Source organism: Odocoileus virginianus, unplaced genomic scaffold (assembly GCF_023699985.2).
Source record: "Odocoileus virginianus isolate 20LAN1187 ecotype Illinois unplaced genomic scaffold, Ovbor_1.2 Unplaced_Contig_7, whole genome shotgun sequence".
In the NCBI taxonomy this organism is placed as follows: Eukaryota; Metazoa; Chordata; class Mammalia; order Artiodactyla; family Cervidae; genus Odocoileus; species Odocoileus virginianus.
The window spans coordinates 2,271,246-2,288,423 of NW_027224324.1; the positions used below are offsets into that span (position 1 = coordinate 2,271,246).

At 40.8% G+C, this 17,178-nt stretch overlaps 1 protein-coding gene across 5 annotated transcripts in view; it reads left to right on the forward strand.

Annotated features, from left to right (window-relative positions):
- PRDM5 (PR/SET domain 5) overlaps window positions 1–17,178 on the forward strand; it is a 257,926-nt gene that overhangs the window by 227,595 nt on the left and 13,153 nt on the right. For all 5 annotated transcript variants that reach the window (XR_011486377.1, XM_070463856.1, XM_020916542.2 and 2 more), the window contains one exon: window positions 8,380–8,484. Coding sequence is in view for 4 of the 5 variants with exons in the window: in XM_070463856.1 (XP_070319957.1) it covers window positions 8,380–8,484 (105 nt within the window). In the remaining variant the exon portion in view is untranslated. The remainder of the gene's footprint in view (window positions 1–8,379; window positions 8,485–17,178) is intronic.

Here is a 17,178-nt window from a genome sequence, read left to right on the forward strand (position 1 = left end):
CTATGACCCATCCATCTTCGATGACCCTAACAATGTGGCTCATAGCTTCATTCGGTTACAGAAGCTCCTTTGGCACGACAAGGCTGTGATCCATGAATGGGATCCCTGCTATAGCAGCTGAGAGAATGGAAACTAAAAACTTAGAGAATTTTTATTTAGATATTTCATATCTAAAAAATTTATAACTTACCAAAATGAAATTCATGCATTTCAGAATTTCATAATTCATATATAATAAATTCATGAACCTCTGCTTCATGAGTGGTTTTGGGTTCCTTTTAAGCTTAGATACAGGAGATGATTATCTGGTAAAAGCCTTTTTCCCTGACCTCTCACAGGGTAAATATTAACAGCTATGTGTGTGCTGTGCTTAGTCGTGTGCTTAGTCATGTCTGACTCTTTGCAATCCTATGGACTGTAACCTGCCAGGCTCCTCTGTCTGTGGGGATTCTCCAGGCAAGAATACTGGAGTGGGTTGTCATGCGCCTTCTTCCAGGGGATCTTCCCAACCCAGAAATCGAATGCAGGTCTCCCACATTGCAGGCAGATTCTTTCCCAGCTGAGCCACAAGGGAAGCCCAAGTGTATTGAAGTGGGTAGCCTATCCCTTCTCCAGTGGATGTTCTTGACCCAGGAATTGAACCGAGGTCTTCTGCATTGCAAGTGGATTCTTAACCAGCTAAGCTACCAGGGAATAGCCAGCTGTAAGTTACCTTAATCTACAAAGAGTAGTCAAATGAAATTTGTAACGAAATGAAATTTGTAACGAAAGATAATTTAATTTTTACACGTGTGTGTGTATGAGAGTGAGTCAGACACTTGTTTCTCTATCTGATTCCTCCTTGTGAGCTTCTTTTAAATTGACCTTGATGTCCAAGTTGCTCACATGGAAATTATTTCATTAACAGCATGGACACTCTTGGTCTCATGCAACTTTGAGCAAGACAAACAGAGAAAAGCTTTGTCCATCAAGTGCATTCATATAAGATATAACAACTGAGTGTTTCATAGATTGAACCCACTCATAAGCAAACTGTATGTTTAGAACACCACAGATTCTGACAGCCCTCATCACTAGTTGTCCTGGGTTCTTCTAATTGCTTACTAGGTTTCCTTTTTAATTGTATTGGAGTCAGGATACCAGTGCCATGAAAAAGTTACTAATCAGCATTGCATGACTTTCTGACATTGTTTATATTGACCTCTGACAACAAGGGAAGATGCTCATTTGTGCTATGTTATGTTTCTGTTTGATGTGGTCTAGCATGAAAACAGTCCTAGGGAATCTTCACATTATGTATCTGCAACATGTGTATAATCTACCCGTGATCCATCCTTGTCTTTGGTAGTCTGTGTAATAGTGGGCATGCTTCTTTACCTCCTGGCAAGCAATTCTTAACTATGAGGAAGCCTCCAATAAATTTCTGTTTCAAAGAACTTCAGTACTCACATCCCTCCAAAATTTTCAGTGTGACTGTTTTTTTCTTCAGAGCCCTCTCATGATGTTGAATTTTTTAAATTCAGTTTTTTTGGGGGCAAAAATGTAACATTTGAAGTTTCTGTTCTTTTAAGGGCCATCTTTGCTCAAAAATATGACCTTTTATTATCTGCATCACAAGGTATAGGGAATAGAGCTTTATAAATCCTACCTTCTGAATGAATTCTGCCAAATGTTATTTGATTAAAGCCTGGCTAATTAGACTGCTGATGAATTCTGCCTTTGATAGATGATGCTGTTTAACTGACAAATAGATTGCCTCCATTTAGTAATGACTCCCCAGTTACAATGACAGAGGACAAGCTATTTGTCAGTTAATCTGTTTAATCATTCAGAAATAGAATTAATCAAGAACCTAATCATTTTGTCTCCAGTTAAATCTAGCTAATGAGTTAAAATGTGTGATTTATACTATGCACTCCACTCTGAAATAGTGTTATAAACAATTTCCCTACTACTTCTCTGGATTAGATTTTGTGCCCAATTTAAATATTTCATAATGGAGAGAAAGATAGAAGAAGAGAAATAGTGCAGTTGGGATGTGACTGATGTTGAAGTGAGGGTGCTGTGTGTGTCCTCTGTGGCAGAGGAGCGGTGCGGCCTTCGGAGGCCCGGCGGCAGCCACACCAGCCTGCAGATGGTGTTCTGGTGTGCCCTCGAGAAGGCAGCAGTTATTAATAGATACTCTGAGGCCTAACCTGATAGTAAGGAGTCAGAAGCCTGTTGTGGTTCCTAAGCCTTCTCCGCCTCATGGTCCCTTGTCTTGTCACCGCTGATTATCCAGCCACCATCTCCAGTGCACCTTATCGCAGGGACAGACAGTGAAGGTTAGGATTGAAGTTCTCGTGCACCCATGCATACAAGCCTGGATTCATCTGGACTGTTAGGTTAGGGTTAAGTGTATGCAGGAACATTCGAGAGCAGCAAAGATTGTTTTCACAATTTTCAGAGAAAGGAAAAGGAATAATAGAGCCTTTGTAATAATATACCCGGTACTACTCCCCTTACTTTCTCTGTTCCTCTGTTTACCGTGTGAAGGGTGGTATTTCTTTACCTTAGCTGATTGGGAGTAATGGAAGAAATTAGGAATGAAGGGAGATGAGGGTTTCTTTTTTGAGAAAGAAAATGCATTTATTACCTTCTATTTGAGTTCATTTCATGTTCTTAAATTTAAGATAAGTAACCTGTAATATCGTGGCTCTTCCTGTGATATAAACGCTTTATTTTTCTTTTTTCCAGAGGAGGAAAATTTCTGATCCAAACACTTAGAACTACATTTTTCCTTTTAAAATTCTTTAAACTGGGCAACAGTTGAAGAGATAATTGATGCTAAGAATAATGCAACATTTGAAAAGAGATTGCTTTTATTCAGGCTAGAGGGGGAAAGCCGTAAACATCATTTTCCTTAGACTGCCAAGAAAACAGTTACTTTTTTCTGTCGATTGTATACAGCTAATTAAAATATATTTTTCATATCCTGAAAATTATATGTACAGTTACTTAGATTTCTGGCAATATGGTAGACTTCATATCCTGGAAAAGATGCTCTATACAAAACACCTATCATTGCTGAATAAAATAAAGCAAACAGCAAATATCTGAATCTGTGAAACAGTAAGAGTGATCTCCAGGACCCAACAAACAAAGCTGGAACCCGAGTCCAGAGTGGTGAGGTCAGGCTGAGGATGCAGTACCTTGCAGGGTGTCTGCAGTTTCAGTAAACTCAAGACTTGATTTTTCACAGTGATGGAAACGGAGACAAGCTCTGGGTTCAGGTTAGATGGCAGGATGGAACCATATTCCACTGTAATTCTTGGATCTCCGAGAGGCTATGCTCAAAATGAAATCGGAGCCTGGAAATAATCTACCTTTGACAGAGATGCTTGGGACATCCAGTTGTTTTGAGCTAATTGCTGACTAGAGAAAGAGTTCTCCTTAGAGGTTGTAACCACAGTCCTTCCCCACAAATGTGTTTGGAGTTCAGACTTAAAATGCTTGCCTGGCCAGAAAACCCTCAGGCAAGAAATAAACTTAAAATGGTCTTTGACTGATAGCATCCTATGGTGCATGGCAGAAGCAAACACAAATGCTGTCTGGAGGGACTTACGTCAACCTGAGGGCTCCCGGGCTTTTAACAGATAAGGACCACCAAACATGAGTTCATGATTCCAAATTCCAGGAACTCCCAAGGAAACAAGAGCCATGAGCAGGAGATAGGAGAAACGACAAGAAGCAGAACTAAACTTCCAAAGCACATAAGATAAGGATTTATCTAATAAAGAAAATTGTGTAAATGCCTAGAATATTTTAAAATAGGCATAAGGAGCACCAATAAAAAGCAAGATTATATTAAAAATTAAACATAATTGAAAAGAGCTAAATGGAAAGTTCTAGAGCTTAAAAATACAATAATGGAAATTGAAAACTCAAATGATCCTGTTAGGTCATTAAGTTGTTCATATCTGAAGATAATTGATCAACTGATTCTAAAGAAATACATAGAGTGCAATACAAAGAGATGGAAATGGCTAAGACGGGTTGAGAGATATGAAAAATAAAAAGACCTAATTGAGTTTGTAGACTTTCATTCAACAAGAAATGAGAAACAAAGCCATTTTCAGTCAAAAACAGAATTTACTCTCAGCTGATCCTTGGAAATTCAAATACATAAGAACGCATGAAAAGTAAAGAAACTGTTAGTGTATAGATCTTCATGAACCAGATAATCACGATGGTGTGATCACTCACCTAAAGCCAGACATCCTGGAATGTGAAGTTAAGTAGCCTTAGGAAGCGTCACTACGAGCAAAGCTAGTGGAGGTGATGGAATTCCAGTTGAGCTACTTCAAATCCTAAAAGATGATGCTGTAAAAGTGCTGCACTCAATATGCCAGCAAATCTGGAAAACTCAGCAGTAGCCACAGGACTGGAAAAGGTCAGTTTTCATTCCAATCCCAAAGAAAGGCAATGCCAAAGAATGCTCAAACTACTGCACAATTGCACTCATCTCACACACTAGTAAAATAATGCTTAAATTTCTCCAAGTCAGGCTTCAGCAATATGTGAACTGTGAACTTCCAGATGGTCAAACTGGATTTAGAAAAGTCAGAGGAACCACAGGTCAAATTGCCCACATCCGTTGGATCATCGAAAAAGCAAGAGGGTTCCAGAAAAACATCTATTTCTGCTTTATTGACTATGCCAAATCCTTTGACTGTGTGGATCACAATAAACTGTGGGAAAATTCTTAAGGAGATAGGAATACCTGACCACCTGACCTGCCTCTTGAGAAATCTGTATGCAGGTCAGGAAGCAACAGTTAGAACTGGACATGGAACAACAGACTGGGTTACAAGTAGGGAAAGGAGTATGTCAAGGCTGTATATTGTCACCCTGCTTATTTAACTTCTATACAGAGTACATCATGAGAAGCACTGGGCTGGAAGAAGCACAAGCTGGAATCAAGATTGCCAGGAGAAATATCAATAACCTCAGATATGCAGATGACACCACCCTTATGGCAGAAAGTGAAGAAGAACTGAAGAGCCTCTTGATGAAAGTGAAAGAGGAGAGTGAAAAAGTTGGCTTAAAGCTCAACATTCAGAAAACTAAGATCATGGCATCTGGTCCCATCACTTCATGGCAAATAGATGGGGAAACAGTGGCTGACTTTATTTTGGGGGGCTCCAAAATCACTGCAGATGTTTGACTGCATCATGGCTGATCTGCAGCCATGAAATTAAAAGATGTTTATTCCTTGGAAGGAAAATTATTACCAACGTAGACAGCATGTTAAAAAGCAGAGACATTACTTTGCCAACAAAGGTCTGTCTAGTCAAGGCTATGGTTTTTCCAGTAGTCATATATGGATGTGAGAGTTGGACTATAAAGAAAGCTGAGTGCTGAAGAATTGATGCTTTTGAACTGTGGTGTTGGAGAAGACTCTTGAGAGTCCCTTGGACTGCAAGGAGATCCAGCCAGTCCATCCTAAAGGAGATCAGTCCTGAATATTCACTGGAAGGACTGATGCTGAAGCTGAAACTCCAGTACTTTGGCCACCTGATGCGAAAAGCTGACTCATTGGAAAAGACCCTGATGCTGGGAAGGATTGAGGGCAGGAGGAGAAGGGGACGACAGAGGATGAGATGGTTGGATGGCATCACCGACTCAATGGACATGGGTTTGGGTAAACTCCGGGAGCTGGTGATGGACAGGGAGGCCTGGCGTGCTGTGATTCATGGGGTTGCAAAGAGTCAGACATGACTGAGCAACTGAACTGAACTGAACTGAGAGCTAAACCACAGTGATTGTGTAAAATAATAATGATTCCATACTGGGCATTAAAAATCAATATACAAATAAGATACTGTTACACATAACATGAAAGGGCATGCTAATTAGTACATGGGAAAACAGACAAACTTTAGATTATGTTAAACATACATAGTAAAAAAAAATTTAAGGATAACCACTGAAAGAGTGGAAATAGAGTGTGTAAGTTCTATAATAATACAGGATCAATCCAAAACATGTAAGAAAATATAAGGGAGAAAAACTTAGAAAACAGCAAGATAAAAGCAAAGCATAAAATAAAATGTTAGAAACTTATTTAAATATATTATTAATAATGATAAATATTCATAATCAACATCCTGTTGTATTTTATTATAATGGTAATATATTCTGACAATATAAATTTTAAATGATAAAAAATAATAAAAAGCGAAACTTACTAACTTGAAAAAGTGACATAAGTTTGGATTAAAATTTTTCAGTTGTATGCGATTTACAACAGATGCTCATCATACCTAAGATATAGACTGTTTGAAAGTAAAAAATGATGGATATACTAGGCAAAAACTATTTCCTGTTTTTTAAAAGTGAGATATAGTTGACATATAACACTGAGTTTAAGTTGTGCCACGTTGATTTGGTGTGTTTGTATGTTGCAATATGATTCCATCATAGTGTTAGCTAGAACCTCCGTCATGTCGTGTCATTATCATTGCTGTGGTAAGAACATTTAGGCTCTAGTCTCTTATCAGCTTTGCAGTATATACTACGGTACAGTTGACTATATTCACATTGCTGTGCATTTAGTCTCCAAACTTACCTTCTAAATCGAAATTTGTACCTTTGACCAACATTTCAACAAGTCTCCCAACCTTCAGCAAATACTAATTTTAAAAAGCTTTTACAGCTATATTATTAGCAAATTATTTTAAGGTGAAAAGGATGATACAGATAAAGAAGGTCACTTAAAAATGATAAAAGATCCTATTTTCCAGGACTGTCATACTTTTAAATTTATGTATATTCATTGTGTACATGAGTTTCAAAATTTTTGTTAACTACAGTGATAGAATTATAAGAATACCCTAGATATTGAAGTGTAAAGTTGTTTTTAAAATGATGCATCTTTCTTTAAAAATATATGTTTATTTTATTTGGCTGTTCCGGGTCTTACTTTTGCACATGGAATCTTTGTTGCCATGTGCAGGCTCATCGTCACCGCATGTGGGATGTTAATTCCCTGACCAGGGATCAAACCTGTGCCCCCGCGCTGGGAGCCCAGAGCCTTGACTGCCAGAGAATTCCCCAAAATGGTCATTCGCTCTGTAGAGCTACATGGCCATTCCCAGAAAAGCTGACGGTGCAGTGCTCCCTCTAGATGTACACACTGTAGGAAATTACGCTTGCTCATCTGTGTTCACGTATACACTTGATGAATGTTCAGAACAACATTATTTATAAGCATGAAAAATTGGGGAACACTTAAATATCCATCACAGCAGAATGTACATAAGCAAATTGTGGTGTTGCCATTGAACGCAATACTATACTCATTAAGACTGAATAAATAGGAGCTACATGTGTTCACAAAAATATTCCATTTCTTAACCTGGCTGGTGGGTGTACATGTGTGATTATTTACATACTGTTTTGTAGGTCTGAATGTTTTTATAAGTCTTTTAAATACTAAGGAGAAAATGAACATAGAAACATGAAATTTAAAACTCTATACATGCTACCTCAATTCAAAAAGCATCTATAGCAATATTTTTAAGCTATATTTGAAAAAAGATCTTAATGCAGTTTTACTTTAAACAAATCTTTTTATCAATGCTCTATTTAATAACTGAACAGCTGTTTTAATGAAGCAATGTTAATTTATTTTGGAATTTATTTCAAACTTAAAAGATGGTGACTTAAGTTTCTGGTATTAAAGATGGCTAAGGAATTCAGGTATTTTTTCCTTGTTCTGTGGAGATACTCTTTTCCTTAAGAGTCTATGATCAGCTATAAATAATGCCTCATTTTAAAAAGTAATTTAGATTTTTTAAAAGAACATCCTTCCTAGGAAAAAAATATTGGACAATAAAAATGAAAATACTTAAAAGTCACAGTCTAGTTCTAAAGTCTTAAACTTACCCTCAAAACTTGTTAAACATTTGGTCTGGGCTCTCATTTCCAGGAATCCCTTTGAGACAGTGAACAGTTTGCAGCATGTAAACCAGGGGTCCCAAACTGTTTTGTTCGATGATGCCCTTTTAGCAGGCTCTCCAAGATGAAAAGAAGACCTTAGAGTTCAGTCTAGCAAGTGGTCAGGTCACAGCAATCCTGCAGAATCTCCCTTTGGGCAGTCAGGACTGCATGGAAAGAAAGGTAGTGACTCTGATGCTGGTGCTGTGATCCACCTGGTCTCTTAAGACTGCCCAGCAGGTTTTGAGTAGTCCTGTTTTCCCCTGAAAATTTATAATAATTCATGGCACCTCTGAGTGTGCTGCGGCACCCTGCAGAACTAGGTAAAAATGCTTCTGTGTGCCCCTTGCTGAGGATGACCCTGCCCTCACTGGCATTCCTGGCCTCTTCCCTGACTAGGAGAAGCCGTACAAGTGCTCGGAATGCGGCAAGGCCTTCAGCCAGAAGCGCGGCCTGGACGAGCACACGAGGACGCACACCGGGGAGAAGCCTTTCCAGTGCGACGTGAGTGTGCCCCCTGCTTCCTGCCATTCTGCCGTAACCCCCAGAGATGGGACATGTGTGTAGGGGGTGTGTCCATGCGTCCTTTTGTGCCCTTGTGAGTGAGTGTGTACACACACTTTACTGTGCTAGTCTATTAATGTCCTGAGCTCCTTATACCTTTTGATTGCATAATCTGTATGTTTTTCCACCCTAGTTTACTGGCAGCACATGAACTTTAATTTTCTTTAAGACATACTTGTACCCAGTTTTAATGCAATTGAGTTGTTATTCCAAGGTATAAATGCATGATGACTCAAGACAGCTTTCATGTGTCTGCCCAAGTCTTTTGACAAGTTAATTATAGTTAACCAGAGATTAACTGGTTATAGATATTTTTATTTATTTTGTTAAAGCCAAACAATCAATTCCTAAAACAAGTATAAATTGCTTTAAAAAGTGCCACTGCTGATTTTCTGCTTATGACATTTGAAGTGAAATGAAATTATCAACATAGTTGTTCACATTATTAATGCTCATGTTATTTCTGAATACTACCCTTGTCAGTAAAATGAATTGAATCATTGATTAATTTAGAGAAAAATGGTTTATCGATGAACAGTGTCACCATTTTCTTCTGTAAGATTGGCAATTGACAGAAAGTTGACACTGGTGTTAGGGAAAACACTTATTTCTAACACAAAAATAGCGAAAAAAGAGTATTGTAATTTAGTGTAAAAAGAAACTTTGAAGTTGTGATGTGTGATGTTGCCCAGTTCACGGTTATCTTTCAATACTGAGGGAGACCGGAGGACTCGTCCCCTTGGCATACTCTGCAGAATGAAGGATGGGGTAAGCAGTCTGTGAGAAAGGAAATCACAGACATAAGCTGCTTTCCTTGTCTCCTTTCCATGAAACTCTGGTGGTAAGGTTAAGGCAGCAGTGTAGTCCCAGGGGGGCTGCTCACAAGAAATACCTTTATCAGCAGTGACCTTCTGTAAGGAGAGAACGAGATGTGCACATGGAGAGCTCTGTCCCGCACAGGAGGTGCGGTCAGTGTAACAACTTACTGGATTGAACGTTCAGTCCATTGGTGCTTTTACTGGAATCATTTTCATAAAATCAAAACTTATTGGATCATTTAGTTACACAACTACACAAGTGATACAAGATAGAAATGAAATATTAACTGTATAACGACATCTTTCTACCATCACACTACCTGACTTTTATTTATGCTGAGTATCTTCGTAGTCTACCTCCTTAGTCTACTACTTACTGGACCATGATGTTATTTTCTTTTTTAATTATGTTACAAGCATGATGTTTTCCATTTACTTCTATCCCATTTACTTCTATCAGATATTCCTCTCTCTGGGCCTTATCTGCAGTCCAGACTGGTTTATTGAGGGAAGATGCACGTTTAATGCCTCCAAAACTTCCCTGAAATTCAGCCTGCTCAGGGAACTGGCTGGCTGTTCAGTCTCGTCCTCTTAACCTACTTATTCCAGATAGAAGTCATCTTTCCCACCCCACTGCCAGCCAGCTCCTTCCTGAGTATTAATAGTTCTCAAATCCGTTACCTCCTCTGCTTTTGTTCCCACTAGCTGTGCGTAGCCTGGACCCTCACCCCACTATTTATCACATCCAACCTTCATTGTATGTGTTCTCCACCCTCACCAAGATGATTAAAAAAAAATCAAAATGAAATTCACATAAAATTAACTATTTTAAAGTGTACCATTTAGTGGCATTTAGTACATTGACAGTAATTGTGCAGCCATCCCCTTTGTTCGAAAACATTTTACCATCTCCATGTAAAGTTCCATACGATTTTCTCACTCTCCCCAGACCCTGGCAAGCCCCACTCTGCTTTTCTCTATATATCTACCTATATTTTGTATTTCTACTATGAGTGATCATATAGTGTGTGGCCTTTTATGACTGACTTCTCTCACTTAGCATGGTGTTCTTGAGGATAATCTACATTGTAGCTTGTTTAGTGCATTACCTTTTATGGCTGAATGACGTTCCCTCTTGTATGTATATGTCACAATTTGTTTGTCTGTGTCAGTTGATGAATGTTTGGGTTGTTTTTACCTTCTGGCTATTGTGCATACTGTAGAAACAAAAGTGTTTATACATGTTTTAAGTACCTGTTTTCAGTTATTTTGGTTATGTACCTAGAAGTGGAATTGCCGTGGCCATATGGTGATGCTGTGTTTGAGTTTTTGAGCAACTACCATACTGCTTTTCACAGTAGCTGTACCATTTTATATTCCCACCAGGAATACATGAGCATTCCAGTTTCTCATCATTCAATAATTTCTCTTTTATAAAATTATATTGATCTTAGTAGACGGGAACTGGTATATCATTGTGGTTTTGATTTACATTTCCCAAGGGATTAATGATGTTGAATATCCTTTCAGCAAATGTGTGTACTTGTTTTTTTGTTTATGTTCTTTGGAGAAATGTCTGTTCAAGTCCTTTGCCCATTTTAAAACTATGTTGCTTGTCTCTTTGTTGCTGAGTGTGAGATACTAGACCCTTATCAGGTATGATTGCAAAGATTTTCTTTCATTCTATTAAATATATGTCCTCTTTTCACTTTTTTTGTGTTCTTTGATACACAGAACTTTTCAGTTTTGATGTCTAACTTACCCATTTTCTCTTTGTCACTATGCATTTTTTGTCCTATTTGAGAATATACTGCCAAACTCAAGGTCATAAAGATTTACCATTATGTTTTTTTCTAAGAGCTTTCTAACTTTACCTCTTAGATTTAGGTAACGTAAATCCATATCGAGTTGACTTTTTGTGTATGGTGTGAGGTAGAGGTCCATTGTTTTGCATTTTTTCAGCCTTTTACTATTGAATATGATGTCAATTGTGCATTTTAAAAATAAGTTCCCTTTATTATGTTGAGGAAGTTCTCTTCCAGTTTCTAGATAGGAGTTTGAATCTTGTCAAATGCTTTTCTGAATCGCTTGACATGATCATTTTCTTTTCCTTTTGTCCTGTTAATGTGGTATATTACACTGTTTGATTTGTTGTTCTTGTGGAACTACCGTCACAGTCCTGAGATACACACTGCTTTGTCATGGCTGTGTGTGTGCATGCTCAGTCATGTCTGACTCTCTGTGACCCGCTAGGCTCCTCTATCCGTGGCATTTTCCACACAAGAATACTGCAGTGGTTGCCATTTCCTCCTCCAGGGGATCTTCCCAGCCCAGAGGTTGAACCTGTGTCTCCTGCGTTGGCAGGCAGATTCTTTACCACTGAGCCACCTGGGAAGCCCCTTGTCACGGCTTATAATCCTCTTACTATGACTTTGAATTCAGCTTGTTAGGGGTTTTTTTGTTTCATCTTGTTTTCTGATTGTTCATTTGAAGATTTTTTCATATATTTTCATAGTTTTCTTTCATTGTAATATCTCTGGCAGTGATATCAAGGTCATGCTGACCTCACAGAGTGAGTTAGCAAGTGTTCCCTCCTCTATTTTTTGGAAGAGTGTGAGAGAATTGGTGTTAATTCTTCTTTAAATGCTTGGTAGAATACATCAGTGAAACTACTGGGTTCTAGACTTTTCTTTATTGAGAGGATTTTTGATTTGATCTTTTTACATGTTACAGGTATCCTGAATTTTTCTATTTCTTGTTGAGTCAGTTTTAGTATTTGTGTATTTCTAGGAATTTGTCCATGCTGACTAGGTTATCTAGTTTGTTGGCCTGCAGTTCATAGTGTTCTCTTACAATCAGTGAACTTTCCTGGTGGCTCAGATGGTAAAGAATCTGTCTGCAGTGCAGGAGACCCGGGTTCAGTCCCTGAGTCGGGAAGGTCCCCTGGAGAAGGGAATGGCTACCCACTCCAGTGTTCTTGCCTGAAGAATTCCATGGTCAGAGGGGCCTGGCCAGCCGAGAGTCAGACACGACCGAGTGACTGACACACACACAGTCAGTCCTTGTGTTTCTTTGGGTTTGGTATTGATTCCTCAGGATAAACTCAATCATGTGCTTCTCTGTGATGACTTCTCACAACCTGTAAGGTAAAGTCCACCTTTCTACTTGACTGAAGAATTATTATGGTTTTTGTCAATTCTTACTATGTTGTATCTTAATAATCCCTTATGTGTTAGTACTCTGCAGTTTCTTTGCACTAACACCTACAGTTTCCTGAAACAGCAGTATCGTTTCATATCTGTCTCTTGTTCCAGGTAGCTTGCATATGCTACTCCTTACGCCTAGAATGTCCTGTCCTGCCTCTGTTCCCACTGCCAGGTGTGTGTGTATGTCTATATATGTGTATGTCTGCTGTATACATGTCTATATATGTGTATGTCTGCTGTATACATGTGTGTGTATGTATACATGCATATGTATGTATGTATGACATCTGAGTGGCACTTTAGTGGCATTGTGTAAAACTAAAGAAGAAGCAGCTGCTATGCATCTATCTCAGTTCCTTACAGCTGTGCGTCAGCATGCCACTTCACTCATCACACTACCCTAACCCCTTAGGCCCAGTCATTCCAGGCAGTGCAGCTCCCCCACATGCAATACCTATTGAAATTTAAATGTCTTTACTACTGCACATATGGTCCAAATTTTTTTTTCTCCTGCCTCGATCTCTCTTTTGGACTCCAGGCAAATAATGTGAATTGCCTATACAGTACGTCTCCTCTCTCTGAACATGTTTCCTTCAACTGCCCAACTCTCTCTGAGAATTCCATCTCCAAATAGCCCAAACCAAAGGTCTGAGCCTCATGTCTCATCACTTTTTCCGCTGAGCTATAACCAGTAGCTTCATCTAGTTGAGATTCTATAGTAGGAAGGGCACAGTGATCCACAGTTTGTATGTATTCTCTGTGATTTCACTACAGTCCAGAAATGCTGTGTCCAGCTCTTTGCAACCCCATGGACTGTAGCTCACCAGGCTCCTCTGTCCGTGGGATTTCCAGGCAAGAATACTGGGGTGGGTTGCCATGCCCTCCTCCAGGGGATCTTCCCAACCCAGGGATCAAACCCGCGTCTCTTATGTCTCCTGCATTGGCAGGCAGTTCTTAGCACTAGTGCCCCTGGGAAGCTCCTTTCTAGGAAGCAGTTGAGGCTCCCAGGGATTGAGTGGCTTGCCTGTCTCTCACTGCTCGTAACTGGCCAAGTCAGGATTCCAGGGGTCAGATCCAGGCAGCTGCCTCTCAGCCCCAGGGGTTCCTGACCCTCTTTGCTTCTCTGTGTTTCTCAAACCCGTCACCCTCTCTTAATCTCCACTGCCACCATCACTTTTCTCTTTCTCACTCCCGGCATCCAGTGCAGTAGCAAATCTGATTGAGTCTGTAAATAAATTAAGACTGAACAATTCTCACACTTGCACAGCTACCAGCCTAGTTTCCTGTGCAATAGCTTTTTTTATTTTTTAGCAGGAGCATAATTGCTTTACCACGCTGTATTATTTTCTACTGTACAACGTCAATCAGCTGTAAGCATACGTACATCCCCTCCCTCTCGCCACACCCACCCCACCCCTCTAGGTCATCACAGCGCAGGGTGGGGGGCACATTGAAGCTTAGCACTGACACATGCACTGCCGTGTGTAGAACTGCTAGCTGGGGGGGACCTCTGTACAGCACAGCGAGCTCAGCTCAGGCCAGGAGCTTCTTAACTGGTCTCTCCGCTTCCGTCTTTGCTCCTGACCGAGTGTCCTCCACTGGCCGCCCACAGGGATCTTTCCAGCGCCTGAGGCAGGTTTCATGTATGCGTACAGATTGTGTATTATATGAGCCTCATTTGCTCAGACTCAATGCCTGTCCATCCCATTTAGAGTGAAAACCAGGGTCTTACTGGGATCTGGATCGCCTCTCTGACTTCAGCACCACCTCCACTCACTCCACTGCTTGGCCCCCGTGCTGATGGTCCAGACGCGCTGAGCGCGCCCTGTGAGTCGGCCTTTGCATCGCTGCCCCAGCCTGGAGCGCCCTCCTCGGGGATCTTCATTGCCTGTCCCTGTGTTGCTCTCTGTTCCCGGCTCACGTTTCTGTCTCTCTTGTTTCCATTCCTTTCTTAACCTTCACCCCACAGTGGTCTTCTCCTTCACTGTGCTTACATTCCCCTGAAACAGTACACATTTTAAAATCATTTATCATCTGTCACAAGCTCCACAACAAGTGTTTCTCTTCTTTGTTTATTGCTGTATTTCCAGCCCTAGAACAACACCTAGCATGTAAGAAGCATTCAGAGAATATTTTCAAGGAGTGAACAAATGAATTCATGACCACTGTCTTAATCTTAGTGTGTATCCAAATCATTTCTGACTTGGAGTGGAATAGTATTTGGCCTCCCTGACCCCAGTTGTGTACCCTGTAGCTTGCTGACTAAATTATACTGTAGCATCTGTCTCTTATTCAGTTCCCACCACTTGCAGAATATACATCCTTCCATCTTCTATTACGATTGTCAAGGTCTCTCGGGTTCAGCTCGAGCCTTCTAACTTCCTTCTCCCAAGTTATCCCTCTGACAGTCTCACATCTTCAGCCTTAGTGAATGGTTTTCACTACCCACCACCCCGAGCCTTGCGCCCTGCTCCTCTGTACCTGTGTGTGTCTTCCCTTTCCCTGGAATGTCACTACCCACCTTAGGACAGTGTAGCCCCTGCGCCTCTGGGCGGAGCTCAGCACACCCTCCTCTGTGTCTTTCTTGACGTTAAGTCCGTGGCATTGCCAGCATTTCTCCTTAGCGCCCTGGACTCCACAAGGGCAGAAGAGAGCGATCCTCGTCACTGTGCTCCTTACTGAAATAGCAGACACACTCTGTGTAGTGCGTACTTGTTAACTGAAAATGTCTCTATAGAATTCTAATACTGTATCCAAGGACTTTTTGTTAAACATGTTGTTTCACTGTTAAGACAAAATCAGTTTACCTTCAGCCTAGAGAATAAAATTTTTTTCCCCATTTTTGAGCCTATGAATTAATACTAAGGTGGTATAGGTTGAAGGGTTGTATTGCAGGTGGAAAGATAGAAAAGGAGGCATCCCTGTTGGAAGTCCTTTCTGCTCTCCCATATTTTTAAAAGACTGTAATCATCCTTAGGTTTGACCAGTTTACACAGAGCGTCAGTTTGAAGCCTCTTAGTGACTGCATTTAAGCTCATGAAAACCTAGCTTTTAACATGTGGGTAGTCGGCTTCACAGCCATGACATCACTGCTCTGATGACATTTAATCTTCTGTCCTGGCCCTCATTCAACAATCTGCCGGGTCGTCGCCGCCCCGTGTCCTGTTGGAGCTTCCAGGACGCCTTAATTCTGAGCCGTCGTCAGTGACCCCGGCGTCCTGCGCAGCCCCCTTGCTGTCTGCCCAGCTCGCCGCCCCATAGCTCTCCCGTGGTGGCTGTTTAGGTGGCCCCCACTGTACCCCTCACAGCACACTGGTGAGATGAAGTGTCTGAGAGTCTTTTTTTTTTCCAAAGAGATTTTCATTTCTGAAAAAAATGGAGCAGCCAGGCAAGTGGAAGAAAGTACAGGGGGCTCGCATCTCTCTGTTTGAAGTGAGCGCCTTTAATAATAGCTGGCCGTGGGAGGTGGTATAGACTCTGAACCCAGGCTGTCTGGATTTAAGCCCTAGAAACCTCTTCCTACTTCTGTGACCTTGGGCAGCCTGCTCGACACGGAAGTGTGGGTCGGTTTCCCTCTGTAAATTGGGGATAATGGTACTGGTATCTGTCTAAAAGGGATTGAGAACTGAACAAGCTGATGTTTAGAAATGGTTGAGGGTGGTTCCTGGCACGCAGTGAAAGCAGCTGTTACTGCTTAAACCTAGTCCCTGTGCCCGACACTGAAATAAAACGGTGAACAAGACGCCGTGTCCTCTGCCCTCATAGAAATCACATTCTTGTGGAGTATAGACTTAAATCAGCCTGAATAAATGTCTGATTGCATTTTATGATAAAGACTGGGCAAGGGGAAAAGGAGGGTGCTATGAAGGAGTAGTTAGGGAAGATTCTCTGAAGAAGTGCCTCTAAGTAACCTAAAAGATGGAATCAGCCATGGGGAAAAGCGCGTTCTAGGCTCAGGGAACAGAATAGATCAAGGCCTGGTAGTGGGAAAAGGGTGGAGTGTTAGGGGAAGTAAGAAGGCAGGTGGAGCTGGAGCTCAGTGAGCGAGAGAGAGGCACCAGAGCAGTGGGAGACCAGACTGGGGGCCTTTCAGCCACAGCAAGGAATTCGTTTTGAACCTAATTTCCACAGGAAGCCATTGAAGAACTTGGTATCTGTTGTTCCTTTGGACATCAGGTTTAGAGTAAGGAGCCAGGGGGAGAGAAAATAGGGAATACATTTTAATTCTTTCTTATTTATGATCCCAGTGGTTCATTTAGACTTATAAAACAATTTAGAGTTTCTTTTACTTGAAAATAATCTCTAAAGATACCTTCTTTGGTTTTTCCAGAATTATTCCATAGTTTTTAACTTCACTTATATTGCTCATGGGGGTCGTATCAACCATCTAACTTCCTCCTCCTTTCTCTTCTTTTAATAAATATCAGTGGAGTGACTACTCTTGCCCTCCTGTTCTTTAGACTAGTAAGGAGAGACATTAGAAAGCACACAATTAATTGATTACACTCGAGGTAAGTGTTACCCAGGAAGCATAAGGCCAGTGTGAGAGTGTTTAGTGGAAGACTTCTCCTGGCAGACAGACCCTGAGGAACACATGGGAGGCAGCTAGA